The sequence below is a fragment of the Melanotaenia boesemani genome, chromosome 17 (genome assembly GCF_017639745.1).
Source record: "Melanotaenia boesemani isolate fMelBoe1 chromosome 17, fMelBoe1.pri, whole genome shotgun sequence".
Classification (NCBI taxonomy): Eukaryota; Metazoa; Chordata; class Actinopteri; order Atheriniformes; family Melanotaeniidae; genus Melanotaenia; species Melanotaenia boesemani.
Genome location: NC_055698.1, coordinates 19,154,766 through 19,182,492, shown reverse-complemented (window position 1 = coordinate 19,182,492; position 27,727 = coordinate 19,154,766). Strand labels below are relative to the sequence as shown.

Sequence of the window (27,727 nt, the reverse complement as noted above, 5' to 3'; positions counted from 1 at the left end):
CACTTAAAGAAATCTGTCTTTATTTTGGCTGAGTGGTTGCTTTGTGTTGCAAACATTTCTTGGTATTTGGGATTTTGTTGCTAATACAGCTGTGATTACAGTCTGTGGGTCTTTGTTCTTGATTTTCCTTAAGTACTAAATCGTAAACTAAGTAGAAGTGGGATTACAGTGTGTGTCGCTTTAAGAGTCAGTCTTCGGGTGGCTTCTTGATATTAATAGAGCTGCTGTGTCTTCCTCCTCTGACGTAATGCCCCAGCCTACAGACAGGCAGAGAGGTCCTGTCACAGCAAAGCGATAACACTAGTCTGAAAAAAGAGAAAAAAGAAAAAGATAACGAGCTGCTCTGCTTTGGTTTTGCTGTGGCCAGCAAATCCGGGCGGCTCAATAAAAAAAATTAAACCTATTCCATAGGAAAAATTGCAATACCAGAGCCAAACTCACCCACTAATCAGTCGGTATTAGCCTAGTTTATGTGCTGCCGTGAAGCTTTAACTATCTCTCTTTCCCTCTCAGACCAAAGAAAAAAAGAGACAGCCAAGACACACTCACCCCGTCCGACATCATCAACAAACAAAAACCCCACAAAGAGACGAACCAGCCAGCCAGCCACCATCTTAACAGGCTGCTGAAAGAGACACACACAGAGAAAAGAGGCTAATGCTTATTTTGATCAACAGGTAAGCAGCACTAAAAGAAACACTAGCAACACAAATGCATACCACTCTCCTACATGGTGCAGGGGATTTTTCCTTTTTTTCTTTCTTTTTTTTTTCAACCAAAACAATATGAATGCATCGGCGATGCCTGTTTGGACTTGTAGACAGCGAAATGCATGCTCTCGGACAAGTGGGGAAGATGAATTTTGTTCGTCCTGGGAGGCAGCCGTGCGATTTAGGAGACAAAATTGTTGCTGTTAGCCGTTGGTAGTTTTTACGACGGGCAGCAGTCGGTTTGCGTCTTATGTAACTAACGGCCTGAGCAGCGTCGCTGGGGAAAGAGGGATCTGCTGAATGAGAGGGAGGAAAAAAAGAGCAGCACCGCTTTGCATTCACATGGCAATTTACATTTAGGTTTGGACACCCAAACGCTACACAAATACACATTTCGGGGGGAGGGAGGGGGGCTTACCGGGAGCAGCTACTAGCCTTTGATTTAAGACTGAGTTTGAAGCCAACAAGAAGGGGACCGTGGAGTGACTTAGTCGCCGCAAGTAGGTTTGTGTTTTCTCTAAGTTTTGATTCTTCTTTCTGCCTTCAGTTTACGATAAGTGGCATCCCTCATTTACTCGAGGGGAAAGCCGGCTACTCTGGGTGATTTTTTTTGTCGTCTAACCGCTTGCTCACACGTTACTTTTAACAAAATTTCATTGATAACTTTTTCAAAATCACTATTCGAACTGCAAACTTGATACTCAAGTTCAGATTTCTTGATCCTCCGAATGACGCACGTCGCACAGATAGAGGGAAAGTGTTGAAAGACTACCACGCTCAGATGATTTGCAGTTTATTGGACTAAAAGCGGAAAAAACAAGCGTGTCAAGATCAAAGATTTTGTTTATCACATGTTTTACAACCGATATGGCGCTGTTTTCTTTCTTTTTCTCACTTCTTTCATTGTTGGGAAGAGCGCATGGTGGATGTGAATCGCCGTAAAAGATCTCCCCCAAACATCCTCTCTTATCAACTTTAAAGTAAACAAGTGCATATTAGCTCAAGTATGTCGGGTTTATTTATTTGTTGTTGTTGCAGGAGGTTTCATGAGTGATGTCGGGAAGCCTGAGTTGCATTTCCACTCAACTTTGACAAAAGTCCCCCCCCCCTCCGTACCCTCCTCCTCGTTGTAAGAAACTGTGATGTTCCTTTGAGATAAGGGAGCTGGGTAGGCATGACAACTCTGTGGGGAGAGCAGAGTATGTGAAGCCAGTACAATGAGGCACACACTGCAAGGAAGCTTTTTACATAGTACTTCACCAGAGTTCTTCCAGATCTGCACCCCCCCATCCCCCCCCAAAAAGAGCTGCTTATGTGTGGATCGACTTTTATTCTGCAGATAACCCCCAAAGTTTTTTTTAAAAGCAGAGCAGGCCTGTTAGACTTCACCGTACCCTTGCGCTTGTCTGAAACTCATACTTTATGAAGTGATTAAGCTGTCTAAATTGGAGCTTCAAAACACTCCATTATCACCTTAAAATTATTCTAAACTTTGTCAAATAAAGTCACTTTCACATGATTATTTTTAAATTTAAATTTGCATTTTGAATACTTTGAGTTCTGGCTGCGACTTGTTCCCCCGAGTGACAAGAAATGGGGGCAAGTTTCGACCTCTTTGTCAGCCACAACTCAAGAAGAAAAGTTAACCAGATGCTTATAAAACAGTCAGGGTCATCTTAAGAGAGAGAGATGATGGATTCAACTTTTAAGGTAAAGTTTGTGTTGCAGTCTTGCTTGCAGCATGGCAACACCACAACTTGTAGTTCTGAGTTTGTGTTTTGACTGTGATTTTTACATAAAGGATGAGAAGGAAAGAGCACTAAACGGGTCAGAGAAACTCAGATGTATTCGGCTCCAAATTTAAATTTTTCTTTGGGTGTTTTCACATATGCTTTCCAATGCTTTGTAATGTGTAATGATGACATATTTCGTAGTAATTAAGTTTTTCTTTTGCCTTTTTAAAGTTTTATTTTAAAAAAGCTGACATAGATATGATCAAGTCAGCAGTTTGATCCTCATCAGGATCATCTGCTTCTAATAAACTTCCAGTTCTCATAAAAAACAACAACTTTTAATTAAGTTTGTAATATTTTAAATTGTCCTTTGATGTCCTTACACATCCATCTTCTATGTCAGTGAATTCTTTGCTTTAAATCGGACACACCAAAGCCGTTGTCGTACTCTGTAGCGACCGGTCCGCGATCATATAACTTGCATGGGTGATGTCAAACTTGTGCATCTTCTAACAGCGTTCTATAAAATAACTGAAATGCTGACGCCTCTAATGCATCAGTCTGGTGACGTTTTAAAAATTTCCGCTTTCCAGACACTAGATATTATTGTATCTTACGGCCTTGTTCGTAGCTGCTATTAAACGTCAAAACAGTTGACAACTTCCTAAAGAGAGCCTCTTGCTTGTAAAACTCATTCCTGAATGTGTGTGTGAGACAAAGTGGGAGACAGCAAAGGGCTTATTCCAGTGTGAATGTATGTGTGTGTGTGCTGCAGAGACGTCCATGGCTCGCTCATATGGCTGCAATATGTGAAGTCCCTGTGGTGGAGAGAAAGTTTCGAGAGAGAGGCAGAGAGAACACATGGAGCGAGGGAAGTCAGAAATGTCCTGTTCAACTAGCTGGAATGTATCTCCTGTGTGTTTTATTGATGGTTTGATGTTCTGGAAGACATGAGGAACAACTGTAGTGATTTTGTGGGCTGCCATGTGTTTGTGTCTGGTCCTTTCAAAGCAGCATTGCGTTACAGTAGAGGGGGGAAAAAGGCCAATTGAGACGGGAGTGTGAAAGGAGACTTCAACCCGGTCCAAGCAGCTTTTAGGTGTGAATAGTCCGTAGATGTTTGGTCTTTTTTTTTTTTTTTTTTTTTTTTGCTACCTCAAAGCTGCTCAAACTGGATGGGATTTTGAATTTTACACTATAAAATCAATAATCTCACTGATTCCAGAGAAGAACATAGACATGGAACAAGTTTGGAGGCTTGCTAAAAGTTTGTAAAACCTCCATCAAAGTCTCTTTGCTCCTCATCTATGTGCTACAATAGAAGCTCCGTGTGAGGTTAAGTATCTTATTTACTTAAGTTACTTGTCAGGTTTATCCCTAGTGTAGGGAAACGTTATTCGTCTGCAGATGCTGCTTCTGCTGTCATTATTCTTTTGGTCCAAACAATGCACAACTAAAAGCTAAAAAAAAAACCAGTATTTAGTGATTGCTATGGTAACCAGTTGGATGAGTCTCTAAAAGGGAATATTTAAAATGTTGAGTACCATTTATGTGGAGATACCTCATTTATCTCAGCTGAACATGTTAGGAAAACTAAAGTTTGAGTTATGTTTTTGCTTTATTTATTTTCACCTGTCAGATAGTTAAAATAGAGGAAGCTGTTGCCTCAGTAGTTCATCACAAATGTTCTCAGCTGACGCTGGCCAAACGTCTCGTTACATTCCTTTCTTTAATAGGAACTTTTCTTTCACGGGAACTCAAGGCTCTTATTTTATTTCAAATTTCCAATCGCATTTATTTATTTATGATCATGACTGTCCTAACTTTTCATTGTTTCTAACAAGCAAGAAAAGATGGCATCTATTAAAGCAATCAGCCGTTATTCATCTCGGCTCTGCCTGCAGTTCAGATAAAGGAAAACACCCATTTGTCACACAGTTTATTTAAAGAAAAAAAAAAAGCAGTTACTAGCCTTTTGGCTCTCTTGGCTCGCAGTTCTTTAGCTAGCACTGTTTTATTACCCAATGTCCTGTTTCACTCATATCCCAAGGACACAGTTGTTTGCAACTTCTTTTACTGTCTGGGCTTATTGTTTTGGGTCTTTCATGGCTTTATATTAGTTGTCTGTAATGGTGGTGATACAAGGATTTGAGCTTCTTCTCTTGCTTCATTTACTGGAAGTCAGTCTGGAAAAGAGTGTCTGCTAAATACCCAAAATGTCATCCCCACTCCGTCTGTGGTTTGTACAGCCGTGTTTAGGTTTGAGTTTCTCTAATGTCTTTAGTCTATTTCAGACTTAAAAGTCTTTCTTTTGGATGGCCTGCTTCAGATAACGAGCACATGGTCTTAGTTTAGGATGAGATGATTCTTTTTTCCAAGTTTTTTTTTTTAATTTTAGCTTTTTTTCTTAGATTCTTTTTTTTTTCTTCCAAGTTATGTACTTAAATACAGGACACTCTTTCTGTCTTTGATCTGAAAGATGGCAAACCTTTCTGTCATGATACGGTGGAATCTGATAAGTGGCGGAGTTAAACATGCACGACATGAGGGTGGTGGCACAGGCAGCAGTATAGCCTTGTGGTTACAGAGACTCTCTTGTTATCAAAGTGTGTAATACTCAGGCCCTGAAACGCCTGCTTAGTGCTTTTTTTTTTTTGAGTAAAATCTCTAAACTGTGGCAGATAGCACTAGTTGCAAACATGCACACTGGGTTTTACAGAATCAAAAATAATTAGGGAAGCATTTACAGCCTTTGCTTGTTAGACAGCTAGTAAAATGAAACCTGCTGGGTTGTTATGTGATGTGCTTTGAGTTGTGAGCTCTGACTGCTTTGACTCAGCAGTGCGAGAGTCATTGCGAAGCTTCCCGTACATACATGTAAATCACTGTTAAAATGGGCTCTGACGATGTGTTTTAGACTTAAGTTTTTCACGAATGTGAGGATTTCAACCTGTGATTAACCATCACACTTTCCTTGAGATAAATTCAGGTGTTCTCCCAGGTTCAGAAGATTATGCAAAGAGAAAAATAAACAACTAAAAACTAATGAGGAAATAAAGTAACTTTCCAGTAGTCAGTTGTCAGTGACTGTGTTAAAACACAGTAGACAGAGTGAGTTCAGTCCCGAACATCTTATAAGATTTGTGTGAATAAAACTTGAACATGTTCTAAATATTGGTGTCTCGCAGATCTGAAGGGGAAAGTTTGAAAGCCCCCTTGTGTTTTTATTTTTTATTTCATTGAGACTCAAAATCAGTCATCTGAAAGTTAACATTTAACATTAAAAATCTAAAAGTTTATGACGTAGATTTTAAGATGAACAAATTGGAAATTTTACAGCATAAAAATTAAACCTGTTATTCAGGAGAATAAAATTTGTTCAGTGAGTCCTTGGTAATCAGCTGACAACTAGTTTTTTTTTTTTTTTTTTGTCTGGCTTACAGTGAAGTGGACCAATTATACCAGCATCTGTCACAGCAGCACCTCAGAAGTACCTGTCTAAAGCCTTTACTCATGTATGAAAAGTCTAAAATGACACAATTTAGAAGAAGTCTGATTTGATGGTAATTATGAATTTCGTAATCCAGATTTACCATAATATTAAGTCAGAAAACGTGTGCACTAGTACCTCTATGGTGTAGAAATCCTTTAGAGCATGTATGATGAGTACTTTAATCAAGAGACTGTGACATCCACTAAAAGCTGCAACAATGGATCTGAACTTGTTGAGAGTAAATTTCCACTCATATTCCTAAAGTGTACTCCTGCACGAAACGCCATCTGCAATTGTGCAGAGTTTTCACACAACACCCAGTAGGCAGGCAGAGAAAATGAACTATGGAAAATGTGACAGTGGCATAAGTGGCATGAATTTAAATGGGATTTATGTTGTTAGCTTCCTTGTATTGCAGCTAAAAAGTCTCTGGATGGAGTGCATTTTCCTCAAGTATGCTTGATTAAGACTTTTTTTTTTAAATGAACTTAAAATCAAGGTATGTGCTTGGAGAAAAAGCCGTCTTTATCTTCACAGCGGGCAATTGTCAGGATTTTATGCAGTTAGGAAAATGACCAATCTCTGAATCAACACAGCCACCTGCTATTTGCATTAGTTTTTCCACTTTATAAGGTTTAAGATTTAAATTCTGCAGGCAAATTAAAATGTTAACAGATTTATGCTAAACTAACTGCACTTTATGTAGCTTCAGCTTAACTAGATCGGAGTATTTTACTTGGTATTGTTGATGTGGTTCCTATCTGTTCACAAGTGATTTCAATCCTTGTGTGTATTTCATTAATATGGCAGCTGCTCCAACTGTTTATCTTTGCCAGTCATCTCGTGCTTAGCATGCAGTATTACTCATCATTGATCTACAGACAGTTCAACCTTGTTGATAGATGCTTATCAATTAGTGTAAAAGTCTTTAAGAGCTTATCTCCTTCCGTTGAGGTCAAATCTATCTCCTTTGCTGCTTGTTTATGACTGAACTGACTTGCTGATAGTTTTAATTTCTGTACTGAAGGTTAACTGTCTGCTGGGTCAACAGTCAAACTAAAAACCCACACATGCATACACATGCTCAGATTTCTTATCTGATTTGTTCCTTCCCTTTAGTCTGCTACCTTTTCATTTGTTCCTTGAAGTGCTTTGTGTCTTTATCTCTGAATCTTTCTCTTTTATTGCGATGCAAGACAAGAAAGACTGCTACTGTCATGTGCTTGTGATTATACTGTAATCACTGTCAAAGTAGTGTATTTTCTTGCTGAAAGATTGCATTTAACTTTCATTTCTAGTGTAAATACGCACTGCCCTTTGTTTGCTATTGTGCTATCTTCTGACTAAGAGTTAGTGGCAGTTTTCTGTAGCCTCTCTGCCTTTTTTATCCATATCATACCTTGATGTGGTGCAGCATTATTGGGGGCTAATGCCCCTTTGTTTCAAAGATGCATGTGTTTGGCTGTGAGCATGTTACACACATTCATCCATACACGTGTCCACATATGTTAATTAATGTTTTGTTTGTATCTGTGTGCTATAGTGTGTAATGTGGAGCAGTTAGCTTGACTGTTAAAGGTGTAGAGGTAGACTTGTCATAACTATACCTACCGAGGGAAAGGGACTCATTTTTGCTGCTTTTTAAAATCACTTGTCTGCACTCACACACACACACATATGTACCGACAGCCCCATTAGTATTGTAGTCTGGGATCAGCCTAAAACATCTGGTGGCTGAGTAACTTTTCAAAGTAGTCTTTGTCCTCAGTCTGTGCGAATGCATACATGTGTCTGTCAGTGTGTGGTTTCCTCTGTGTGTATGCATGTGTGTGTTATAAGAAGCAGACTTTTTATGGTGTTCCATCATATTAAAACTGTTATTTAAGCGACTAACATGCACACAGCTTTTTTTTTTTTAAATTTTATTAAAGCAAGTAGTCACACTTGCCTTTCCGGCCTTATTTATTTATTTGTTTGTTTGCTTCTGGCTGTAGACAACAGAAAATGAAGAAACAGAACTGTAGTTCATGATCAGCCTGGCATGTTGTGTTATTTTATTCATGTAGCCCTGGCTGGCTCAGCTGTAACAGTGAGGAAGAAAGGAAGAGAGCACGGGGAGATATGACACCCTTTCAACTCGCCTCTGGTCTAGCTTGACATTGCATCCCAAATCTGAAGGAGTCTGTGAGACAGTTGGCTTTCTCCAAGTGCAAAGCTAACTGTCTCACCTGTTCTCTTCAGGTAGAGGCTGGGCTTTTTTTTATTTTTATTTATTTATTAATGTCTTTGATACTGTAAAATCATACTGCATTTGCTGCTTTGGATGTTGGAAGCTGCAGCCCTGAAGGCAGTTTGAGATGGTGCCCTCAGGGCTTCACTTCAAACCACATAAACTTTGGAAAATAAAAATGGGGCTCATCTTCTTTTACAGCCATACAGAATTCTTAGTGCATGGAGCTGCAACGCTTGTACTGGCTCTGTGGATAGTTTCTGCAGATTATGTGCAATTAGTGCCGTATTGTTTCCAAAAAAAGCAATATCTTTTGAAGATGAACTAGATGGTTTGATCTGAAGGGAGTATTTATTGTTGCACATACTTTGGAAATAATGTTACATCATAGAACTGCTCTTTTTATGGTTACATAATAGAATAATCTTATTGTGCTCAGTTGAAAGAATTTTTATTTTTCATTTATTTTTTTTATTTTATATGGACATGGAGACTGGTTTTACTTGGGGCCTCTTGTAGTTTTTGCTTTTCACTTAGTGATTGCAGTTTGTTTTATTCTCTTCAGACCAGGTAAACAGGCAAGTTGCATAATTTAGATTTCAGTAAAAATTTCTCCACAGCTGGTGTTTTCTTACTGAACAGACCTGCTGATTCACCTCATAAATATTAATTAGGTAATTGGGAAGCAAATCTGATTTATTATTTGATTGTAATGTGTGTGTGTATATACATACAGTCTATGTGTACATACATACATGTGTATGTATATTTCCACCTGTTAACAGTTGAGTTTTCCAGCATCAAATGATAATATACAACTAGAATGGCTTTTTTTTTCTTAATAGAAGCAGCCAGTCAGTTCAGTCTTAGTCTAAATCTCCTTTTTATTTAGTGCCAGATAAAATGAGACAACTGTCTACAATTTAAAATGCAGCATCTTTCTCCCAGTGCTACATATTTTGCTACAATATGCAACACAATGCTACATCACTCACAAATGGCTGTTTGAATTGATTTACCTGAGCTTTAGTATGGCTGCAGAGTACAGGAAAAGTAATTTATTCATAAAGAAGAACGTGACAGGAACTTATATTTAAAGCTAGCTGGTAAAATTAGGTTTCTAAGGTGATCCTTGGCTTAATAAGCTGCCACAAATTTGGTGATTTTCTTCCATTTCTCATTGTTGTAGGGCGAAGCTGATAATTCTTTGTCCATTTTTTAAGATGTGAGGCTCACTTAATGTTTTCCAGTAATTTAATAAAATGTTATGTTAAAATGTCCACTTTTAAATGCTTATCAATAGCAACTCACCTCCATCTGTGTTTGCTCTACCAACATTGCAAAGCAGTGCCAAGTAACTTGTACAAAAATATTGTGATTATCTTATATAATCCTGATTTATAAACCTGTGTGATGATTAGGGCTGTGCATCTTCACTGGTTTCCCAATTTGATTATGATTATCTTGTCAACGGTTCAGTTCGATTCAGCGATGTATCACTATGTGTTGCATCCTCAATTTTCTTTACCAATGAATACAAGCAGTCAGATAATTATGAACTCCCTGTTAATTTATAATTGTTTCAGAGATCTATCTGAATGTTCAAAAATTGACAAAAACATCATAAACATGAAAACAATTATTTTATTTTTAACTACATTATTTAACTTTTTTTTTTTTATATTGCCGGGAAATTCAGAGACATTAATAAAATGTGACATTGTTATTTAAGTTTAAGTTTCTTGCAGTAAAGCAGTGTGTTTGTCGTTCCATGGTCATTTCAGACAGAATATGGAAGTTAAGATGTTTTTCGTATGGCCAACAAACATTTGCCTGTAAATAGTTTAGTCGACTTGTAACTTAACACAGAGAATAATGTTGATGTAAACATTTGTTGATGGACAAAGTTGTTTAAATCCCTTTGCATGCTAACTGCTAGCTTGCCAATGGTATTTTCCATGGATGTTAGCCTTAAGCTAACATTCGGTTTTCATACATTTTTATGTGTAATGTTACGTGATTTTCCTGAGACAATGAATGTATTTCCAGTCAGTAAATGATGTATTTTCTGTATGTTTACTTAGTTTTACAATTTTCCTAAGTGAAGGTTTCAAAACTTATTTAGCCTTGGATTTGCCGAGCGGTTGCAGCAGCTAGATCACGCCACGCACGAAAGAAAGCAGCAAAACCATTACATCATTATAATTGATTATGTTCTGTTTCTGCATCGTGGCAGAATCGTCCACGTCTGCATTACGATGCATCGTAAAAAACTATTTAAATTCAACACCCCTAGTAATGATTTCACCAGGATTAAGTGTTACCAGTAATCTTAAACAATCAAGATTTATTTAGGCCTAATGTCTGCAAATCTGTGTTAAAATCAGAAAGGACCATGTCATTGTTTTGAGCCATTATGGTAAAACCAGAGACATTCTCAGAAATCCAAAATCTGTTTTCATCAGCATGTTTCCTCTTCTATTTTTGATAGTCAGCATATTTTTCTAAGAGTATCTCTAAAAGAGGAAGTCTTATTATTTATAATAGATTGTGTTTAACAGTGGAGAACTCCTTCCTGAAGGATGTGATAAGACATATTTGTCATGGCCAACTGTGCATTTTTTTCTTAAGGTTTTGTTTCCCAGGAAATGGAAAAAAAAAACTCTCTGATAAGTGTCTAACAGGGTGTTTTGAAGTCTCCTCTGTGTGAAAAAGTGATTGCACAGATAGATGGATGATGGCGGGAGGGAGGTGGTTCTTTTTTTTTTTTTTAAATGGAAATGAAGGGGCACACATCTGGGGGTCTTTCAGACCTTTGTGGCGGGAGACGAAGAGGTGGGTGTCAGAGGCCCACGGTCAGAAGTGTGTGTGGGTTGTTGGGGTAATCGAGGAGGGGGTGGGGGTCAGGCTAACGGACAGATGAAGGAAAGTGGAAAGGATAGTTTTTCATTTCTTGGAAGCTAGGAAGTAGGAGATAAGAAAAATGGGATATAGAAACATTCCTGGTTGGTGTTGGGGTGTGAGGGATGGAGAAACTGGCTGGAGCAGAGAGGAAAGGAGAAAGGGAAACAAACAAAAAAAAAAAGCTGCCATTGACATAAAGGTGCTGAACATGTGAGGGGAAAAAGAAGGATAAGAGTTAAAAAAAAATAAATAAAAAAAGGCAGACAGAAGGAGGGATGGACAACAGAAGAACAGACTCATTAACGTGAACCAGAGGAAGAAAAGTGGGGCGAGAAAAGGGGGCAAAAGATCATTTGCTATGGTTGAAAACTTTACGGCTGACAGTTAAATTTACCTCAGGCCCATGTGTGAGAGTGCACTTTGTGTGTGTGTGTGTGTGTGTGTTGCAAAGGGTGGAATAGCACAGTGGGGGGCATGGCGTTTGTTCTGCAACATGGCTTTTGGGCTTTTTAGTGCTTCACACTCAAGTTGTCCTCTTCCTTTTCTTTAGAGGTTGATTTCATAAAGCTGGAAGAATTGCTTTCCTTTTCTCATTCTCTTGCAAATTCTCTCTTTAAATGGTAAAATTCCCAACCCGTATACAAATGTCTGCATTGTGTCTGAATTTTCTTGTTGTGAAAGTAGTTTAACAAAACTATGGTGAATCTTGCATGATCAGAGATTTGTAAACTCTTCACGTAGCCACTCCCTCTGCTGTCTTGTGTTATTTCATATGATTGGACGTTCCATGTTTTGTATAAAACAGTTAAAGGTAATGCTTCCTGACACTTTTAGGCTGCATGTTTCTTGTAGGTTGTGATAAAAACCACCCCATGTTTTTGTTTTCAAACAATTAAATTGTATTCAGGATTAGTTCGGCTAGGTGTCAAGCAGAAATGCACTTTGGATTTATCTTGTGGGGAACTGAAAGCAGCTTTATGTCACGAGGAGTAAGATCAAAACAAGTGCTTTATGGTTTGTTTTTAAAATATAATCTACTCCAGTAATATTCCACTCAGGGATGACAACTTAACTTAGGCTATACACATGAGGTTAGGAAGCAAAAGGGTATCAAAGAGCTTGTTAGATGTTAAATTTCTCCTCTGAATAATAACTTAAGAAGTGGCAGTTTTAAATTTTAAAGCTGAAAATGGTGGATATGGGGAGGAAATGTGGGAAGAAAAGAAGTGTCAGATCTCAGCAGATGAGCTGGGATCAAGGGTTGGAAAAGTAGAGCGAATGTTTGGGGCACTGCAGTTTTGTTTAAACTCACAAGAGAAAATCTTGTAATATTTGTTGAATGATTGCAGTTTAGCGCCATGCTGTTCGTGGCAGCCATTCACAGCCTTCAGCATCAAGAGAAAATTATTTTGAATAAAACCTCAAGTGTGCTGCAGCTCAAACCTCCGTACAGCACTTTCTGCTTGTTTGGATGGAAATTGAGGTTGTAGCTCCATGTCTGCCTTACTAATGCTCTTTTTTACACATGAGATATGGAACATTAATAGCTTCAGTGATCTCTTAAAGACACGGCACATGCACACATGGACCACCTTTCAGTTAATGTTCCTCACCCTTCATTCAGAAATTCCTGAGAATGTGAGAGAAAGAGCCACTGTGTTCACAGTATGTGAGATTTGCTCAAGATTGGATTGTACATGAAGTGCAGTATAATAAAATAATTCTCATGGAGTCACAGCTTACCCACAGCAACATGTCATATCACTTTAAGAATTGATTTTCGCATGCCAACTGTGAAGTGGTTGTGTAATAGATAGCAGCAGTGCAGGAAGGCCGTTGAAAGATCCCTTTTCTACATGTTTAAGCTTGTTCAGCACTCAGTGTTAAAATCATATTATGTAGAGATATTAATTTTCATGCAGTAACAGTGTATTTGTTATCACCAGAACTGGGGAAAACGTGATGTTATTTCACTTCTTTGTCAGAAGATGAGCTGCAGCATCACAGAAAACTATCCAGAGTTTCAGTTTTAGTTTTGCCTTAAAAATATTGACTAAACATGGTGGGCTGTGTTTAAACTAAACAGTCTGAAGGAGATTGAAGGAAATGCGGGGAATAAAAGGAACTCGGATCCCTGCAGATGAGATTTTAGAAGGGATTGGGGGTTTAAAAAAAGTGCAACAAACCTTTGGGGCAATGCAGATTTCATATATGACCAGACAGTAAGGATAAACTTTAGCTACAGCCTAAACACTTTTCTTTCTTTTTGAATTGGCTGAGAGTATGAAATGACTCAGTGCAACAGGTATTTATTGTAGATAAAAACCATGACGGAGGCACACACAGTGCACATTTATTTATTTAATATGACAGCCTGTCCGATTCCTCTGAACAGCTGATCATATTTCATATTAACTGGTGAGTGTTCGCCTGTTAATGTGAATGCAACAGTTCACACTTGTGCTGTGTTGAAAGTGATACAGATATGTTACTAGCTCCAAGCTAGTCAGATTTCTGTGTTTAAAATGTTACTGGAAAACTCCAGGGGGGGGGGGGGGGGGGGGGGTCATATATGATGTTCAGTTGCCACCAGATGAATGGTATGCAGAACGTGTGAGGAGGCGGCTTGTGATTAAAAAGAGGCCTTATTTTAAACATGATATGCTCATATGCAGGTTATTGGTCCGCAAAGAGAAAGTGTGCTGCTGCGCTGGTCTGTAAATCTGACTGTAACAGATTGTAGCTGCTGGAGCCAAAAAGCCGTTGACTGATGTTTTGTTTTGTGAAACTGGAAAAAGAAAGGCACAGTTATCAATATTTAAAACATTTGTACATTTTTTTTCTTTTTTTCTGATCTGGATTTTGGAAAGTGTTGAGTATGAGGAATGATACGACTCCTGGGCATTGGGTTAGTTATTCTCCCTCTTTGCAAATGAACATCATTGGAAGGATAATCTTGCAACACTTCTGGAAAATGAAAGTTACTTTGGCGTGTGCACACTGGATCAGTTTTGTTACTTTTTAAAAGAGGGATAGTTAGCAAAGCCAATACTTTAGACATGACTAGTGTGTGTTTTAAAAATGCTTTTATTTCTATGAAAATACTTAAATTGAGAGCTTTTCATTGAGTTGATCATGTTTGGCTTTGGGTTTTGATTCAAGTCCAGTTTGGGTATGGAGCCCAGCCCTGCACTGACGTCTGGAGGGCCTAAAAAAAAAAAAAAAAAAAAAAAAATGGCTGTTGATTCCCGATAGTGCTCAACAGGGACACACTGCTTCACTTGGACAGCGTGCAGATAGAAGAGCTCTGGAAAAGAGTATAATGTCAACATTGTGGCTTGAAAATGTTCCGCCGTGTGTGCTTGTGTGTATGTGCGAGTGCATCTTAAGTTTGTCCAGACGTTTTCTATGTTGGGCCGTGCGCTTGCAGGAAACGTCCGATTCTCCAGGAATGGAAATTGTACGTGTATGCGCTTGAGAAAGAGCTTTGTTGACTGGCAAGTGTGTAGCAGAAAGTGCATGGTTCTGTTTGTGTGAATGACGTAATGTTTGAGCTTTCCCAGACAGAAAGAAACCAAATCACAACGCACATATACACACATACGTACGGGGTGTGTGCATGTGTATGTGTTTGTTTAAAATCACCAGATATGTCTGGCACACTCAGACATGGTGTGTGTGTCTCAGTGTAAGTGTGTGTGCATTTTTGGCAGAAGTTTAGTTTATTTTCTGAATTTTGGGGGGAAAGACGGCCAGGCAAGAGTCAACAATCAACATGTTGATTTATGCAGCTACTAGTTCCTTCCATTACGCCTACAACCACCACTGAAGCAGAGTTTGTTCTCCATTATTTTTGATATATGAGAGTCTTAGCTGTGGAGTGCAAGGTCAGAATCAACAGTCCCGTGTTGATTTATGCAGCTCATGGTTCCCTGCTGCTATCGTACATCAAGGCAGGACATTAACATCGTTCACGAGGCAGATGTGGGTACTCCCTTGTCTGTGGTTGGTAAGTTTGTCTCCTCTACCAGCCACAGCAGCAGTTTACCAGTCATCACTTAGGAATCGTTTTTTCCTGTTTTCTTACTTTTGGCCAGCAGTTTCAAAACTTTCCCTGTTTAGTTAACTAGCTGTAAATCATTGTTTATTTTTCCTGCATGCCTATTGTTATAATCCTTCAACAATTTTTCCACACCTAACAGGAAGAAGGAGACTAAAATTATTATTGGGATTGTTTATTTATATATTTAAAGTCACTAAGGTGATCCGTTTGTTACAGGAGGAGTGACAATGTGTCAGTAGCTTGCACGTGAATCTGTGTTAGAGCTCAGCGTGAAAGCTTTGGGTGTTGCTCACAGCTCTCAATAGACGGACCACTCCCTCAACTTTCACCTAAAACAGCTGACAGATCTGGTTGATCAAGGTTACTTAGGGATGTTGACACCAGCTGGCACAATCATAACAAACTTGATGAAGGCGTTTCTGCTTTGTTCTGTTGTTGATGCGTACTGTCGACAGCAGGCGAAGTGGCCTACAGGCAAGATAAATCGGTGCAGACGGCGTGAGTTTGATCGAAGTGGATATAGACACAACCGTAGCAGAAAGGTTGCGATTGTGTTTTTCCATTTCATTTCAGAATTTTGTGGAGCTCAAGGTTTTTTTTTTTTTTAAAGAAATCCCTAGAAAAGTAAAATCCCTTAAGTCCTGACATTATTATGATCTCACGTTTGGCCAAGTCTGCTTTCTTGGTGGGTGTTTTTACTATACTTTTATTCAAACTGTGATTTTAAGCAATTTAAATGGAAGACATCCAGCTAGAATGGGGAAATATTCTGCATGTTCTGTATGACAATCAGTCCTACACGTCTTTTGGCATGGACAATCGGCATTTAGTGTCAGCTCTTCAGCTGCTCAAAGTGGACTCCGTTTTTCTGACATGTCCTCTTCTGGGAGCTATAAGTATTTCCTAGCAGAGGGATAAAAAACATATTGTTTTATTGTTTTCAATTTCCATCAGTCTGTCAAACAGAAAACTGTTTTAACAGAGTTTTAACTCACTTACTTACAATATCATGCTTGGAAGACGGCATTAGTACAGAGGTTTTGATCATTTATAAGGACAGATATTAAATTTAATGTCAAAGGTAATGTGACAGTTTTACTTGTGGTTAAACCTATAAATAGTACATGTATATCCCTTTTAAAGTGGGTGCCTAATTCACCCTCTCCCCCTTTAGATGTTAATGGATAACATCATGATTTGCTTAAAAACAAGTATAGATGGTAATGTGCATGAAAGGATTGTTGTTTTTGCACTGATGTCAAAGAAAACTCAGCCCTGCGGAGAATCAAGAATCAAGGAAAATGATCCACAAACGTGGAACCTGAGTGAAATGCAGAGCTGGTGATGCTTTGGTTGATTCCTGAAAACTGAACTAAAACTAAAACCAGTTATCTGTTGGTTGGTAAATGTTCTGAGTAAATAACAAAGCATCTCAATGATGACATTTACAATTTTAAGTATATATAAAAATTTATGTACATAAATTTCAAGATTCAAGCATTTTAATGCTCCTTGTAATTTCAGATTAGTTTTAAATCAGGTGTGAGGAATACCCCTTTGCTGCTGCATTTGCCTGCTTTTTAATCTCTTATTCAGCTTAGTGTTAAATCCATGCTGCAGTAGTGATGAGTCAACATAAAAAAAAAATCTGCTTTAGCTTTTCTGCTTGTGTTTTCAAAGCAAACAAAGTTGGACTGCAACTTCAGTTCTTGTCATCCTACTTTTTACAATTCAACAATAAATGCTTTCATGTTAAATTTTGATCTTTAACTACCACACTTTATTAGTTTTTAAGAATCTGACGCAAAATAGGCTGAGCCAAAAAGGCAATCATTTCAGTAAAATGCTTTGCTTTCAACAAACTTGGCTGCTGTGGGTTAACAAAAATTTTGAACTCATAAAAAAAACAGTTAAATATCTGGCTTTATTTTAATCTAAAACAATGTAGCTCTAACCTGAATTGTAATAGATCTAGTCTAACAAAATTTAAAAGAAAGAAAACATAACCAAAATAATCCTGTACCAGAACATTCAACCTCTCAGTGTGCTGGCCTTCTTCTTTGTTAGAAGATCAGATCAGATGTGAAACTTTACCATGTCATGTAACGACTGCTCGATCCACCAGTGCCCATTAAGGGACCTCTGTTGGAAATAACTTTCAGCTGTGAACACATGTACAGTGCATCCTGCACTGCTTTTGCGACTGTCAGCATTACACGTGTATAAATTTGTTAATGAATACAAACAGAACAAAAAAGATAAAAATCCAATCAATGAAACTATTGAAATAATCCAAAAGGAAGAGTTGAGTTTGAAACTCTTCTCTTAAAAAAAACAAAAACAGTAATACACATCAAAAAGGCCTTTCAAAAACCATAATTTTCCTCAGGACAGAGGGGGGGAAAAATCACAGAAAAACGAAGGAACGGACATAATTAGTTTGACCACCATAACAATTGAAATGACATTAACAATAACAAATCAGAAAACAATAAAAGATGAGAAGAAGGATAAACGGCTCATGTTGCACGGCAAAAATGATTTAAATGCAGTTTGAGTGGTTCCTGCACATATTGTTGCTCATGCATGTAAATGTACACGTGTATTTGTTTTCAGGAGGCAGGGAGGCTGTTGAATACGTGTGTGTGCACATCTGTACGCATGCACGCATGTGCGCCTGTGAGCGAGCCGAGAGTTACTGAGTGGGTGTTTGTGTGTAATCATGTACGTCAGGCCGTCATGAATGGTGTGTTTGAGACAGAGCGGAGTGTGGAGTTCCTCGGGCTGGACCAAATTGGAAACAGAAAAACAAACATTCCCTAGGAACCCCCGCTCTCCACCTCCCTTCTTCCCTCCCCCTCGTCTGCTGGCCAGTGGCGCAGTCCAACCTGTCTGGGACAATGTAACGGTCTATAGTCGGACCGGACCACACACGTTCACAGAGAAGAGGGAGGGGGTCTGAACGCAGGGGGAGGTGGCTGTGGTGATTTTGTGGTGGGGGGGGGGGGGCAATGACAGTTGGAAAAACAGACAGAAGAAGCATTTAAAAATGACAGAGCCCAGTGATGGATTGATGGGAAAGACAGGGAGGGAGGAAAAGTAAGATGGAGAGTTTAAAACCAGTGGATGTGAGATGTGGCATTAGTAAGCGCAGGGGTGTGAAAGGAGGGAAAGAAAGGAGATAAGTCATTGTGGAGAAATACAGAAAAAATAACTAGAGAAATAAAAACAGGGAGACAGCAAAAGACAGTGATTAAGTAAATGAGTAAGCGGGAGCTCGACTGAGTCACAGCACCACAAGAAAAATATTTAATTCCGCTCACTTTTTAGAAAAAATAAAGACAACCGTTTTCTTCCCTTTCTTTTCCTTTTGTGCTACTAATTTAAATTGCCTCTCAGTCGTCATCTTTCTGCTTTCGGTCACTGCTTAAGAAAACACATTCTAACTTTGTCTCCGCTCTTATAGCTAATACTATTATGTGGTCTGTCTCGAAACAACAGGAAACATATCTGTGTATATGCGTGTGCGTCATGGGTAACTTGACAGCTGGGATATTACAGCCTGGAGAAATCATTAGAATGCATGAGCAGAATCTTTTGTGTCTGTATTTTTGCATTTAGTCCACACAGAGTGATGTTGGGCTTGCTTAGATGATTTACAGGGTTACCTGGGGGCATGGAGCTGTTTTGTTCCAATTGGCCACCTGGAAGACATATATTTTCATTTAGTCGAAAACATGCTTTTATCCCTGAAAACATAATTTTTTTTTAAAGATGGGAGGGTCTTTAAAATGACTCAGAATTTCAGTAATGACTCATAATGTGCGCTACGCTTTATGCCAGCAATTGTTTTTGTCTTTTTGCAACAGTACATATCTGTTTTTTTTTTCTCATAATGACACACTCCATTCTGTGTGTATTTACTTTCTATCTTTTCTCCAAACACAGTTAAAGCTGTATGTGGAAGTGGTCAGGACCAAAGGTAAACCACTGAACAGGTTGTCCAGGATATGAATACCCATCCTTTTTTATAACTACCCTGGGCTCTATCAGCATTGCAAATTAGATGTAAACTTCAAGCTGTAGCCTGTGCTATTAAATAGTGCGTGTGAGTACATTGAAGACTTGTCTGCGATCCACCACTGATACACACACCTACATGTGCACACACTGTTCAGACTGTCCCAAGGAAACTGGCCGAGGATAAACACAGGCTCAGATTTAGATTTGCGGTAAGAGGCAGAGAGAGACCGGATAGATGGAAAGAAGAAGGGGTGGCACAGAGAGAGAAAGAAAGAGGAGTGGTACAGACAGAGAGGGTGGGGTGATTTTTTGTGGTTGAGGCAACAAAAGGGGGAACTGAAAACCAAAGTGCCTGACTTTTAATGGTAGAGAATACAGAGAAAAGGAAATATAATTGTCAACAGTCACAGCCACTGGAAACTTGATATGGAAATCCCTGGAAATTACTCATCGATTACTGCCTTCTTCTGATTCAGCGAGCGATCAATGTTGAAATTGAGTGAATAATACTAGAGAAAATGAGACACTACTGGTTGCTGCAGGGTTTTTTTTTTTCTTCATTGCACTGAACGCTTTTTCTTAAGTGACTGTGAATATTAGCTTTGTATGTGCAGGACTGGACCAACTTCCTTCATACCCAATCCCTCCACATAGATCTGTTAAGCATACTGCATATAAGTTTTTTTTTTTAACCAGATTTAATCACATTTTTTTTTAAAACTACAGAAAATAAAATTACCTGAGATTTGCTTTAGTTTTCTTTATTTGAAGACGATGTCATCTGTCAAATCTGGTGATTAAATAAAATAAGTACAGTTTGAGTTGAATATATATATATATATATATATATATAATATATATATATGTATGTGTGTGTGTGTTTATATGTATATGTGTGTATAAACCTCCTTTAAATGTTACAAATGCACTCTGAAGTTCTTTCTTATTTTTGTCATTTCCTTTTGCAGGTTGGTAAGGTGACATCTGTACCTGCAGACTTCAGGTTGAGCTGACAAAACAAAATAAAGGGGATCAGGACAGGCACCCTGCAACACACTTCTTCCACAGATTTACAGCTCAAACTTACAACCGTAATGCCCAGCTGTTAAGCATAAGAACGCTGGACTAAAGGTAGCTGATGCTACCTGTAGCTGAGGACCTTTCTAATCACAAGTCAGAAGAAGCTGAACATTTTTGCTCTGGTGTTCATGGACCTCTGCGGACCTAAAGAGATGGAGGGATACTAGTTTGGGGCTGACGCCTGGTTTCTGCTTTCCATGACTTTGTTGTGGAGTACAGAGGACCCATAGCCGAACTGCGCTACTGGACGGACCGTTGCAGTGCTGGGTTAAATTGAGCTGCTTAAACCGTGCTGATGCCAAAGCCAAGAGTTGGCCATGGTGTTTTTATAACCTGATGATCAGCAGAGGTAGGAGATATGTTTAAATTTTTTTTTATCATCAGTACTTCTGTATGATTAACAATTTTTATGTCTACAGTTAAAACTTTGAATTAAATCATTAATGAAAACGTGTGAAATATCTCAATGTACACAAAGTAAAAGAAAAAAAAAAAGTGTAAAACATGTTATCAAATGTGACATTTAATGTTGAGACCAGATTTATACCGATAATATCTACCCTATCCTGTAGATCAAGCTTTAATTTTTTTAACTCATATTTTGTGGAGTAAAACTGGTATTTTTTTATATATATATGTATAGGTGTGTGTATATATATATATATATATATATATATATAATATGTGTGTATGCATGTATGTAGTTTGTTTGGTTTTTTCCATTTAAAACAAACACTACTTACATCATTAATGAATATAAATTTTTATTTATAATTTTTTGGGTCCAGCTAAACTGTGTTCAGAGGAGTTTCTAAATGACTAACTGATAACGATGGCATTGCTGCAGAGCAGCAAAGCATTATGAACGAAACTTTTCTTAGTCATCGTTGTTGGAGGAAGTGACTGTGTTGCATTGAAAAGCTGTTGGTATGATGCGATCTTAAATGTGCAGCTGTTAGCTGATTCTCGTGCAGCTTGAATTAACTGTGTTTGCATTTGGAAAAAGTCAAAGCACACAAGTAACATTACACATTATAAACAGCAGAGCGACCGACTCATGCCCAGATATTACCTGCGCTTCCATCAAGCCTGCTCTGTTACAGTCAAGTTCATTAAACCTCATTTGCAGAGCTCATTAATTCCTCACACAGTAAAAATTAAAGGTAGCAGTTTGGTAGCCTAAGATTAAACACAATTAAACAAAATGTGTAACTGTTGACAACAATGAAGTGTTAACAGATTTTTTTTCTGATACAATAATTATTTGGATTCAGCAGATAGTTGCAAATTTTAACCTCACTACTTCAGAATACAGTCAGTAATGTTGATAAGGACCAGTGAGCTAAAGGAAGTGCCAAAAGCAAACTTTATGCACGCTGATAATCTGCAGTTGCTGAATGATTATTTATCTCTCAGGGATAATTAGATGTTTTAAAAATGTCTTAAGCATGTGAATTTGGCATGTTGCTGTATCTTTTTCCTGCATGCTTCATGAATGCCATGATACATGCAGGTTACTGTATTACAGGAAATGTGGTAGTGTGAGCTTAAAGCTGCTGTGATTTAGTTTTGTCCATTGCTTTGCTAAACTGCAGATTTGTGTTGGATGTGGTTTGAATATTTAGAGGCCCTTTATTCTGTTTTACATATGTGTTTGTTTGTGTTAGACACAGAACATGAGTTTTTTTTTTTTTTTTTTTTTTTACTGTTAATACCATTGTATTTAGTTGGATTATGTTTAAAGCAAAACTGCTTGAAAATAATGTAAACAGACAGATGTGGATATTTACATTTTTATAAGCCTACTTCCATTTGTACCCACACAGTCATGCTCTTTTTGTTGATTTCATTGGTAGCATTTTTTTTCCTTGCTTAAAAAAGGGTAAAAAGCTGCCAACAGTGAGGTTTCTAAATGATCTGAGCAACTGTGTTATTGTAACTTTACAGTTTTCCATCCAGCGAGATTATATTTGTACAGCCACAAAAGACTGAGGTGGATCTCTTAAAGTCTCCTCGAATAGAAGTACAAACTATCAGCAAGGCTGCACTAGCTGGGAAAAATGTGGCAGGAGTTTTTTTTTTCTTTCTTTTCTTTTTCTTTTCCTTTTTTAAAAGTAATTTGATGGAACAACCCTTTAACTGAAAAAGCATGGAGTTTGACATTTGTGTCTGTTTTCGATCGCTCCGTGGTATTATTTCGTGTGAGTTTTAGAGCATTTTTATGAATGAATGTTTAGATTAATGATTTGTCCACATCAGAGTCAAATGTTGTGTCTCTGATAGTGTGTGTTTGCATGTTTTTCATTATGTGGCGTAGTGGCTTTCCTTGGTGGGGTTATCCAGCATGGTGGATTGATTGCTTTGAGCTGCTTGATTCTTTAAGACATGGTTTCTGATTGCGTGCATGTGTCTAACTATGTTTTTGCATGTGAATATTTGCATTCCTTCAGATGTGTATGCGCATGTTCATGGATCCAGTCTTGTTTGCGTGTGCATGTATTGTGGTATTGCATCGTCTTTGATGTTATCGCAAGTCAGATTTGGCTGGGGTTTTTTTCAGACTTGTGTAAAACTGAGGAATGCAGTGTAGAGACAGTTCAGTCAGCCTCACAAGACAGTTTGATGGTCATGCTGAACACAAACATGCACAATAAAGCATTCAGAATATTGCTTCTGTGACGTTTTAGACCCAAATAAGTTTTGGCTCCTCTCTGAGGCAGTGAGTCTGGTGCGTTCCTTCCCTCTGTCTCAGTAGAGCTTTCTGGGTTTCTTCACGTCATCCTCTGGTTATGTGTGTGTTGTCCTAACGAAGCCTGGTGTAGAATGGAAACGTGAGCATGCAAGCTACCTGTTGACCTATATGCACAAAATAGACCACAAGCTAGCTCATTGTCTGTGAGATGACCTCATCTCCTTATCCAACTTTTCAGCAGGGTGCATCATTTTTAGTTTTCACAACCAACTTCAGTTTCAGTGTCTTAGTGTTTATACATATATATATATATATATGTATGTGTGTGTGTGTGTGTGTGTGTATAGGACAGCAAGACATAAAACATTCATCATACTGTACAAAGGGTAATAAAAATGCATGAGCACACACACAGCTCCTCTGGCCTCATAATCCGAAACAACAAAATAATTCTAATTAATCCCAATTAAGACCTATTAATTATGTAGAAAAAAAGATTTATAAAGGAGGTGTCACCAGCTGTCACAGTAATTAATGAGTTAATTTGTTAGTTTGTAATGATCGACTGACTTAAGAAACAAAGAATCAATCAAAGAACAAAGTGACAGATGTGCGTTCATCCTCTGGATGAGCTTTCTGTTTGATCCTGTCTATGTTTGTGTTCTTCTATTAACTTTATTTGTATAAAGGCAGCAAACATGACTGTGTCATCACACTGTTATCTCATTTTCTCTTCACGGTAAAGTGGTTTTGGCCTGTTTTCAGTTAACACTTAGCAGGCCTCTAAATCACTTTGACATCACAAATTAATGAGGAGGACAGAGTCTCTGTTTAGCTGTTAATTGATTGCTTTGCCTCTAATAACTTCATTAAAGTTGGGATGGTTACCGGTGTATAATACGTACCGTATATCAGCAGTTAGCTGCAAAACCAAGTACTGTTTTTGTTTGGGATGTTTTCAGATTCATATTGTACAATGTTTACCAAATTATGGGGTTTGTCACAGTAGTTGGGTCTCTGAGTGTTTTTTAATGCATATTTTGGAGTTGTGCACAAGAACATGTTGATGGAAACAGTAAAGGAAAATGTGAAAAATACACACAAATACATCCAGTTAAAGTGAATTTTTCATTACTTCATTTTATTTCATATGTGATACAGTTCATGAGTTAGATTTTTCTTGTTTCGCAAAGTTTTGTTTCCACTAAACAACTTGTACAATGTTTATTACAACTGAGTGGAAAGCCTCATTTATGCTCTAATATTCATATGCACTCGCACAGAGCCTCGCAGAGAGTCTGCCTTCTGCATCATTAATGAATATTTTGTATATTATAGCTTGTGGGTTTCCAGATGTATTAAACTGAGTGTTACCACCAAAATCCACAGGGGCAATGTTGTGCAGTATAGCTCATGTGTGACCATCAAAAGGAACGGAGAAGGAGAATCTACAATGTATTTAAAAGCTGCACAGATGCGCAGCTGTCTACCGCTGTCTTTCAGAGAATCTACATGATCATAATTGCCGCCACCATCCCTATGTTTACTATGGGCTGAAACTGATGTCAGAATTCAAAAGTGAACTCTGAACTCTGCACTGCCCTCAGGTTAGGGCTGGGTGATTAATCGATAAAATCGATAAATTGAATTTTCCATTTCTGGAGATTAATTTTTTTGAAAATCGGGATTTTTCCCATAGCTAGTTAGCAGCAGACTTAGCCCTCCCTCCACACCAGAACGGTGTTTGTCTGACAGATTTTCAGTAAATTGACCCTTCACTCATTTAGGGATTTAGCTGTACGTATAACTGCAGTGAGAAATGCTGCAAACCCTTGTTAAGAGACAACCTTCATCAGGGGAAATTATTCCTGCAGTGGATCCTGTATGATAAGGATCCAGATGGAAAGAGATCACGGATGCATTGTGTCGCATATTTCAATGTAAGATATGAAGTCGTTTATATGGTGGAAGAGCTATGACATTATATGCTTTATTTTTGCTAGCATTTATCTATATAAACAAATGAATGTTTTAATAAGTTTATTTATGTTTTGTAAAAGAAAAGAAAAAAAAATCGATCAAAATCGGAAATTGGATTTGGTTATAAAAAATCGGAGATTTTATTTTTAGGCCATATCGCCCAGCCCTACCTCAGGTGGATCTATTTTGGATGTAACAGCCATGCCAATGTAAAGGATACATAGGAGTATGTGGACAATGACGTTTGACATGTCAAACTGATGTACTTAAAGGATGCATAAATGAGCCTTAATCCAGTCTACTTCCACATGTAGATGACACTACAAAGCCCAGTTTACTTGTTTCAAAAGCTAATGTAATCAAAATAAAAGCAACAACAAAAACTGATACTCGTTTTCTAAAACGAGAAGTTTTTAAAATTATGCATTAAATATGCTTTCCAATTTGGTGGAAGCACATTTAGAATATCACCCCATTCCTTTGTCAGAGCAAGAAGTGGGATGTTTTCAGTCTTAAGCATGTATTCTTGTAAGTCAGCAAACTTATTCAAAAACTCCCCTACATAATTTCATGAAGCTTGGTGGATCTTGCTTCACAAGTTATCCATTTGATTTTCGTACAGATCCCCTTGCGTTTGTTAAATTTTTTAGATAAAGTGGTGCTCCTTCACAGAAGTCACATCTGCTTGTATGCAGATGATATTGACTAATTCGAGTTCAAGTCTTCTATTTTTTGTAAGGGCAAGGCAAGAAAAGGGTAAAACACAGTAAATGTGTGAAATGCCTTGATGAAACCACTCTAAACTGAAGATGACAGAACGTAAAAAATAAGAAGTGTTCTGTATTACGTTGGCCCACACGTGTGTGCCTATTCCAAATTCTGGGACAATTCATTGGGGTGCTTGTGCCTCAGAGTTACACTTAGCACTGCTAACGATTGTTCTTTGTCAGCCCAGATTACAGAAGTTTCAAAGCTGCAAAATCTTGTGAAAACACTCAGCTGAGTTCTGATCTGACTGCATCTACAGTCAGCACGGTCATCCCAAAATAGCTTCTTCATTTGAGCTGTGATATGTGATAAGTCAGTTTGATAATTGCTATAGCTAGGTGGTCAGTCATTACCCTCCGGTTTATGTTGTATCTTGTAGGATAATCTCATTAAGACCCTGTGTTGACAAATTAATGTTAATACCAATAAATGGTACCGTATGTATGTATGTATGTATGTATGTATGAACTTAAAAATATATATTAACAGAACCACAGTGAAAAGTAAGCAAATATATTTAAATGGAAGATAAATGTTGTTTTTATTGGGAGGTTTCACTTCAACTCCTCTGAAGTTATTCTCCTACAATCCAACTAGTAATGCACTACATCTGCAAGTAGCATTTGTCCCAGCCAAAACTGACTGGTATTTATTAGCTCCTTGGAGTATTAATTTTCCACTGCTGTTTTTGTTTTTTGAGGGAAAATCCATTAATCAGGATAAGATTGGTGCCTCAAAACAGAGGCAATGGACCCAACCGAGTTTCCAAAGCATCAACCAGCATCTTTGTCTGTTTCTTTATTTGCTACATAGTTTGAGTTGAAATCTGGTTAGTTTAGCAACTGGACCACATATGTGGAGAAAAAACAGAGCCTAACTAATTGTTTTATAAAGCACAGAGTTGGCCTCTAAGTCTAAAAATGCAAAAATCCAACTCACAGTGGATCTTTCTAATTACAACGACATAGATCATCTTTAAATTGATCAAGTCTGATTGTGAAGTGTATAAATAAGAGTCCAACATATTTGTGCAGAGCTGATAGAGGAACTGGGTATGTTGATTTACTCTCGGTTTTTGATAATCACTAACTGTCATGCTACATTATAGTTACAAAAAGGCCCCTTGCTTTCTTTATGGATTTGTCTGTTTGCATTTTTGTGTTAGACCAGCATCACAACTTGTTCCCACAGTTACACAACAACAAATTGACTTTTTTTTATGGAGGGGGACATTTGCTTCTGTGTGATCTACCTGTTTGTGTTTGTGCACATGCAACTTGCATGTGTGCGCTCGTCTGGGTGTGCTCAGATGTGGGTGTGTGCTTTTTATTTGGTTTGCCCAAAACTTGTGTTCTAGCCAAGTGAACAAGTGTTAACAAGCTCTGTGCAGACTGTATTTATTTAATCCATATGCTGGTGATCTATACAGCTGTGTGCTGCTCCTGGTGTGTCTGGTTGGAAAAAATCACTCTGCAGTCACAGCCCTGTGTGAGGTACAGAAACTACTGCTAAGTCAGCTCGACTGTGGCTGCTTATACCGACAAAAAGGCATACTGAGATTTTTTTTTTTTTTTTTGCTGAAAGGCAAACTTTGCTGATATGAAATGTCTTTTACCATGTATTAGTCATTGGAATGACGTGCCTTACTGATGCCATCTATAACACAGTAGCCAACTGTAGCAACTTAGATCATTAACTTAAATGTCCTGACATCATAGGAAAAGTTGGGACGACATCAGTCAATACAACATTCAGAATAACCAGTGGATTTCAGGGATTGCTTCATATTTTGTAACTGTTGTCAGGGTCCATAACCATGTTCACCAACGATGAAAAAATGCAGAAGGAACAAACATTCTCTGAAGCAGCTGCTGATAGTTCTGCTGCCATCCCGGCAGCACCAGAACCGCTGGGCGATAATGGACGGCACCACTGGGAGCTGACAGGCTGGTGGCTAATGGTGGTGCTGCAGCAGCCAGGCTTCCTGGCAGCAGCAGAGCAACTTGCCAGAACAATAAAAACAGAGTAGCTGGGGGCTTACAGATAGTTCC

At 38.2% G+C, this 27,727-nt stretch overlaps 1 protein-coding gene and 1 long non-coding RNA gene across 5 annotated transcripts in view; one reads left to right on the top strand and one right to left on the bottom strand.

Annotated features, from left to right (window-relative positions):
• Nucleotides 1-223: 223 nt before the first annotated feature.
• LOC121657205 lies at nt 224-1,020 on the bottom strand. Its single transcript, XR_006013533.1, has 3 exons — nt 720-1,020; nt 442-625; nt 224-305 (listed from the first exon to the last, which is right to left on the bottom strand). It is a non-coding gene; the product is annotated as an uncharacterized LOC121657205 (long non-coding RNA).
• trps1 (trichorhinophalangeal syndrome I) overlaps nt 562-27,727 on the top strand; it is a 115,355-nt gene continuing 88,189 nt past the window's right edge. For 2 of the 4 annotated variants that reach the window (XM_042012606.1, XM_042012609.1), the window contains exons 1-2: nt 562-677; nt 20,125-20,585. In XM_042012606.1, coding sequence (XP_041868540.1) covers nt 20,573-20,585 — 13 coding nt within the window. In that variant the 5' untranslated portion in view covers nt 562-677; nt 20,125-20,572. Of the gene's footprint in view, nt 678-1,011; nt 1,215-20,124; nt 20,586-27,727 lie in introns of those variants that run through there. The other 2 variants (XM_042012608.1, XM_042012607.1) reach the window with 2 other exon arrangements.